At 32.5% G+C, this 7,368-nt stretch overlaps 1 protein-coding gene across 1 annotated transcript; it reads left to right on the forward strand.

Moving 5' to 3' along the window:
- Nucleotides 1–422: 422 nt before the first annotated feature.
- LOC119077011 (retinaldehyde-binding protein 1) lies at nt 423–7,249 on the forward strand. Its single transcript, XM_037184124.1, has 5 exons — nt 423–593; nt 1,085–1,310; nt 5,789–6,250; nt 6,316–6,388; nt 6,457–7,249. Exons 2-5 carry the CDS (start codon nt 1,086–1,088, stop codon nt 6,570–6,572), a joined length of 876 nt encoding a protein of 291 aa, XP_037040019.1. The 5' UTR covers nt 423–593; nt 1,085; the 3' UTR covers nt 6,573–7,249.
- Nucleotides 7,250–7,368: the final 119 nt, after the last annotated feature.

Here is a 7,368-nt window from a genome sequence, read left to right on the forward strand (position 1 = left end):
GTAAAGCATATCAAGCATATAAATCGAGTCTATAACTCGATTTTATTAAGTATCAGGTTTTAAAAAAATCTCTCAGTTCGTTTGTTAACATGAATTTCACTATAAATACATTAGCCAGATTTCATCGTTTATTTCTCTCTTCTTTGTCGACCACAGATGATATAATATAACCGTCATTCTGCAACGTTGACTGCTCCTTACTCGTAAGAAAAGGCGACTTCTGACTTAAAAACTTAGCGCAACGAACAAGACCCTCAGCTATGAAATCGCTTCAATAAGTTGTAAAGAAATACATGAATTGATACTGCACTTTGTACTGGTCAAAATTGAAACAACGTCTTTTATCAGAATTTTCATAAAGAGATAAAGAGCGTTCTAATCGCCTGGAAAAATAATAACTTTTTGTTGTTACAGTGAAATTGAAATTTTTGTTTTTATAAAATGTCAGTCGTTGACTGGACTCCACATAAGAAAGTTGGAAAATTGGAAGATTTGTTTTTCCATTGTCAGTGTTTCGTTTTGTGTGTGACGCGAGGTCTGTGATTTTTGTTGCTTCTTTAATTTCGTTTTGGAGTTAGAATTTTTGGAAAAAGGTAAGTCAATACATGATTTCCTGAAGTAATTAATTGTTCATTGACTTGATTCAAAAGTGATTGTAAGTGGGCATACATACATAGACTGAGCTGCATAAATACAATCTTATCAGCAGGGGTCATACTAAAAAATGTTTGTTCACAAAAGGGTATTTTGATTACACGTTTTCTTATCAGTTCAATGCCAACAGAAATATTTTATTTCAAATAATGTTCATCAATCATTAATATGCTTAACATGTTTTTGGCGTCGTAATATTATTATTTTTTACTTAGTACCAAATTTGGCAAAGTTTAGTAAATGATAACTACACAGTAGAAGGAAGTATTCAAATAGTTTCCATTCGGTTCGATTTAAAAAAAAAAAAACTGCGAACCTATGTGTACTAACTACTACAAAGAAGTATTATTCTAACGCAATCATTAGGTTAAAACATCCGAGATACGAAAAATCTTTTGCAATTTATCTTTAAATTCTTCTTCGTTTTTAGGATGGCTGTAGAACCATTCCGTTTGATGACAACGCCGTTAGATGAGGAGACCAGATTAGTTGCAGAAAGAGAGCTCAGAGAAACGCCTGAAGTTAGGGACAAAGCTATCGTTGAGCTAAGACGTCTGTTAGGCGAAAACAAAGATTTGTATTATGCTGACGATGATAAAACGTTGCTGGTATTCCTTAGGCCAACTCACTTTTATCCAGAGAGTGCTATTAAACTGGTAAGTAAATAATTTGTAAAGTATCATCAAAGTGTTGAAACTGAACGTAAGACTATAATTTGAGACCAAATCCAAATTGCCGTGATTGACAACGGGCCTCAAATGAGACGTTGAACGATCTATCATAATTTTGTGTAATTTGGGTGGTAATACTCTGTGTAAGCGAATTCGATTATTCTCCTTTTATCAGCTTAAACTTTATGAAATATGTCCGAATCAATTTTAATTTCTGTCAGCTGGACTTAAGGGCTCTAGGTATAAAGCAACTACAGATTGTTGCTAAGGACAAATGTTTAGAAGAGAAGGTTTTCCTTTTTGCTTGAAAAGCATGCCATCATAACTTTTTTGAATATTAGGACAAATTGTTCGTGTTTGTTAAAACCTCTCACATACGGCTGTTCATATATTATTGATAACGACAACAAAAATAATGACAAGTTCTGGGTAAAATGCATGTTAAAAAAATTGAAGTACAAGATTTGAAATCAGCCGATTAAAAAAAACTTTGATCGATGGAAGTTATAGATCCGATAATAATACTTGTCGTGTGCTTGCCGCCTGTAACAGGTTAATCGTTCACTGACGGTAAGCAACGCTTATCAAATCTGTTCATTTAATACATAAGTAAAAATCTGTTAATTTCATTGGATCCAGCATTAGCCAGAATTTATTCCTTATTGTTATTCCTGGTGTTAACAGTGTTCAGGTCTATAAAAGGTTAATTACTTTGCGGCCTTAAACAATTTCAGCGGATGTGTTATTAATAAATCATCGACACAGTATTTATTGAAAATAAATAATTTCTCATAATCGCACACATTTCTTTGTTCAAAGTAAAAAAAAATATCTCGAGCTACGTCACCCCATTCAATTAATATTTTAAACTTTGAACCGAATTTGATAAATATCTGATTAGTAATGGAGATTAAATGATTTTCAGAAAAAGAAAAATGAAATTCTCATTTTCGATTACACGTATATACTTGATTTTTGGTATTAATCAGCAGCCGCATGTGCTTAAAAAGGTGTTCCTCCTTTTTTTCGTTATCGTTTGGTTCTTAATACTGGCGAATCAACAACACTGATAACAAAGCTGTTGATCATGATTAATAATTATTGATAAAATGTTTACTTATACTTTTGTCATTGAAGATTAATTTCTTTGTTCAAACGTGGGCTATTTTCGATTAACACATCAATGACTGAAAATAATCAGAAATTTTAGCTTTGGGCTGATTATCTCTGCAACATTTTATAGAGTGTCGGTTTGGCACTCGAGTTATAATATTTTTTCCGTAATATGACAGTACACGCGTTGAAGTGAGACCGGACCATTGATTTTGAACGTGATTACCAACGAAATGATAAAGAAAAGATCTTATTTCAAAATGTTATTTGTGGATCATTGTTTTGGTAAAACTCTAGCCTTATTCATAACAAACATACACGTTACTAACAACAACGATCAGCAACGAACTTAATCAACGTTTAAGCTACGAGCTCAAGAAAAAAGGGAGCATTCATAAAGACAGTTCACCTTTTTGTCGAAAAGAAGCTTTATATTTTTTAGGCTTCGGGCTTAGGCCAATGTTTTCCCTCCATTTTATTTACCGAGCTGATGTAAATGTCCGCATAAAATATTCGGCAATAACGGTTGAGCAATCTATACTCGAAATAAAAGTTCATTCATTTCATGTATAATACATTTAATATGCGCTCAGATAAGCGTTATTGATTACATCTAAATAAACACGATAAGAACATTGAAATTATAATAATTTTCGTTTAAGTATCCTCTGACATGAATTTATTCATCGTCTATCTCTAGTATTCCATAAATACTTTCAAAATAATTTTTGTTGATAAAACGTTGAACTTGACCTTCCCAATGTTAATAACTTAATTCTAACAGTTAACGCTGTGCTGGAATGAAATTGAATTTTATTTAAAGAAAATTTGTACTGCTGCGCTCGTGTTGTATGCTGATTGTAGTTACAATTTAGAAAAATTAAAGTCTTATACGAATATGATACCACTTCTGTCCTTATTGATTGTTGTGAGGGCTACAATAATAGGTTATATTGGATGCTACGAAAGTAGTTCATTACGTGCGATAACAGTTTTGCCATAAAAGCATAGTAACAAGTGTGTTTTTGAGCAGCTGCCGAAGCAAAATGCTCAAAAACACACGAGTGAGCTTACGAGTATCACGGAAAAAATAGTATTTTTCGTACCAAGACAGGAAATGACGATTTTTTCAGACGTGTGCTGAAAAAATCCATTTCCTGTCGAGGTACGAACAACGTTTTGTGCATCGGACAACTGAAATAGACAAAACACATCAGTTTACTTGAAAACATACACACTTCACATTCACCATATTAAATTTAATCAATCGTATAGTCATAGAAAAATTCATGTAATTCTTTTCCCGCACTATAAATCGTAAAGAAATGAAGTTTTTTCCCGCACGATATATAGTTCGGGAAAAACTGACATTTCTTAAAGAAAAATCATGGCAAAATAGGTCGTATTTCAGTTGTGGGATGCACAAAATCAATTATTCGAACCAAATTTAAATGTCAAAATTTGGTTCGAATATATAAATATTTGTCATAAATATTTAAAATATTTAGAAGAAATAAATTCAAAATTATTTGTTACAAATATTTTAAATTATTGGTCCCAAATATTTTTAAATATTTCTGACAAATAATTTTGAATTTATTTCTCCTAAATATTTTAAATATTTGTTGCAAATATATAAATTATTTGTGACAAATAATTTAAATATTTGTCAGAAATAAATTGGGAATTTGTTTATCCTAAATATTCCGGTCTCATAACCAAATGGCTGCCGGCGGCCATATTGGATTTTAGTAAAATTGAAATATCTTGGGAAAAATGGTACTTAGAGAGTTTCTGTTACCAGAGAAGTAATTGGTTATGTGTGGGGGTTTTTAGGAATCCCATATGTGGACTTCTATATATATCTATATACAGCTATATTAAGCAATATACAGGCATGTAGAGCTATATAATAGCAAATTCATTTGTGGAATGTTTATTTATAGTGAAATGTAGGTAAATATAGCGGTATATAGCTGTTTAAATAGGAATTTATGAAATTTGACTTCGTACGGCGCTGTCTATATTGCCTCCGGCAATTTATTTGTCGATGATAGCAAGGCACAGAGTGGATAATGCAAGTGATTTTAAAGCGCGAATAGCTTTTCAGCAGAGAAGAAAATGAAGAAAGAGAAATGAAGATTTTCACATTAAAGGCTTTTGACACGAATAGGTGTTTCGTACGGGTCGGCGTTAGCTATGTTTTATATATTGGTTGCAAATATACAAAGTATTTATAACAAATAATTTAAAATTATTTGTCACAAATATATTTTATATTTGCAACAAATATTTAAAAAATTTAGGAGAAATAAATTCCCAATTTATTTGTTACAAATATTTATGTATTCGTGCCAAATATTTATATATTTGTAGTAAATACTTGTTGAAAAAACTTTTTTTTTTCCGTGTGTTTCCGATGTAATGAAGTACGTACCAGCATCCAATGTATTCTGTTAGAAAAAGTTGTCCACGTGTAATGGATCATTTTCGTGAGTGGCAAATTGCTATGTAATGGTCAACTTTCGCATAGGGCAGGAAGTAAATTGAATAACTAGTCAATTTCTAAACCTAATGAACTCGTTGCTTGGTTTTGTCGTCTTGTCGATGAAAAACGGTTTTCAGGGCCTGTTTCATTTTTTTTTAAACACCATAAATGAACACTGGAGAGACATTGTTAACCACAAAATGCAAAATGCAAAAATACATGCTCGTTGACTGCGTGAGTAATGCACCAGACAGAATAGAATAATGTGAATATGTTTACTTAGTCAATGTAATAACACAGTTGATTGGTGGTCGGTCGCGTTGTTGGTTGATATGCATCAAGGTCAAGTGTAATGCTTCTGACTAATATTCAGAGATCAGTTCGCTATCAACAATTCAAAGCGGTTAAAAGAAACCACAAAAAAAAGAAAAAAAATCTTCGACCATCTAAAGTCTATGTACATTGTACACAGAACATTATTCGCTGAGAAACTGACTGTGTCTCAAATAAATAGATGTTAAAGCAAATGTTGTTATTGCGTGGGTGAGAGATAATGAACTAATGTGGACTTCGATTTTGTCGTTTGTTAGTCTCATGTGTTTTAAATGTTAAGCACATTTTACTGCTTCAGACTCTTGATAAATTACTGATTCATAATATTATAGTGTAATAGGCTTACATACGAGAATGATAAAAGGGAACTGAAGAGGTAATTATTGAATCAACAGTATTGATTAATGTTGAAGAATGAAATGATCTCAACATTGTCCTCGGTGTCTGAGAATATTTTCGGACACAATATAAGCTTATAAGCGCTTAACGTTTAACTTAGGACTAAACAAATTTATTTTCGTAATTTTAGATGCGAAGAATAGCAGAATTCAAGCAAGACTACGTTAAAATTCTAAAAGATCTCGTACCGGAAGATGAAAAATCATCGTTCGTCGATAACAACGTCGTGAATGTACTTACAAATTTAGATCAGGATGGACGGCGAGTGCTCATCGTGAATTGTGGTAGCCTTTGGAATACGAAAAAAGTGTCAGCCGATTCTCTGTTCCGTATATTTTATCTGGTTCATGTGGCCGCACAAGTCGAAGAAAGTACCCAGGTCCGTGGTGTCGTCGTTATAATGGACTTCGACGGATTGGGATTGTCGCAGGTGCGATCGTTGTCGCCGTCGTTTTCGAAAAGACTACTCACATTCATACAGGATGCTATGCCTATTCGAATGAAACAAGTGCATATCATCAATGAACCGGGTATTTTCAAAATGGTATGGGCCCTGTTCAAGCCATTCATTCGTGAGAAATTAGGATCGAGGGTAATTATGATTGGATTTTATTCGTATGTACAACTAGTTCAGACGATAAATAATTGAATTTGTAGATGTTTTTACATGGAAAAGATCGCGATTCCTTGCACAAACATATGAATCCAGAGTTTTTACCAGCAAATTATGGTAAAATGAGTGTAGTACCAGCCTATATTTGAAACTCTAATCTTTAAATTCAAAATTTTAATTGTTAGGTGGTAAACTACCCGCTATAGATTACACCGGTAAAGACTGGTATCCATCAGTTACAGAACATTTGGGCTACATTGAACAATGGAACACTTACGGTTTTGCAAATAATAAGAAGTAGAAGATAAAATTGATAAATATTGCAATGTACAAATAATGAAAGAGATGTCTCCATAACAATTTCTGACACAAAATGATGTTCACTATTTTTTAGATATTCAATTTATTGTTCTATTTTCGATCAATTTTTTATATTTTCGTATATATTAGGGTAAGGTACTTCAGTTATTTTGTTATGACGATGTTTCATTATTTTATGTTTCGTTAAATAGATTGCACGGTGCGGTTGAATCAATTTTAACTCAGCATTTCGATGCACTTTTGATATTTTTGGATATTATTGGATATTATTAGTCAGTTCGGGGCCCTGAACAAAGTTCCACAAAAATTTTTGATTTTCATCCGTACCGTCGGTGACATTTGGTGCATAGCCCTAGCCCATCCTGTCTACAGAGAGAGTGGTGGAAAATTTTTGTGGAACCTTGTTGAGGGCTTCGAGCTGACTAATAATATCCAAAAATATAAAAAGTGCATCGAAATGCTCAGATAAAATTCATTCAACCGCACCGTGATTATTGGGTTAATTCAGCTGTGGTTATTTTCATATTTTAATTGAATCGTTATTTACCTACTCAGGAATCCGTAGAGTGCGATATGGTATCACATACGGAGTGGTTGAATTGAATTTAATTGAATATGTTGATAAAATAAACTTTTAATATTTTTCTGTATTTTTAATCAAGAGTTAGTCAATTCCGAAAAATTTTTCGTTTGCTATCCTACCACTCATTATTGGTAGTAGTTGCAAACAATTCTAAGAAAAATGTTCATTATACAGATTTTGCAACTATTTCACG

This window comes from Bradysia coprophila, unplaced genomic scaffold, assembly GCF_014529535.1.
Source record: "Bradysia coprophila strain Holo2 unplaced genomic scaffold, BU_Bcop_v1 contig_232, whole genome shotgun sequence".
Classification (NCBI taxonomy): domain Eukaryota; kingdom Metazoa; phylum Arthropoda; class Insecta; order Diptera; family Sciaridae; genus Bradysia; species Bradysia coprophila.

Excerpts from the sequence above, each read along its gene's own strand:
- LOC119077011 (XM_037184124.1), top strand. The coding sequence starts at position 1,086 with ATGGCTGTAGAACCATTCCGTTTGATGACAACGCCGTTAGATGAGGAG. Across the intron at positions 1,311-5,788 it reads CAGAGAGTGCTATTAAACTG|ATGCGAAGAATAGCAGAATT; the intron begins GTAAGTAAATAA and ends TCGTAATTTTAG. Across the intron at positions 6,389-6,456 it reads GTTTTTACCAGCAAATTATG|GTGGTAAACTACCCGCTATA; the intron begins GTAAAATGAGTG and ends TTTAATTGTTAG.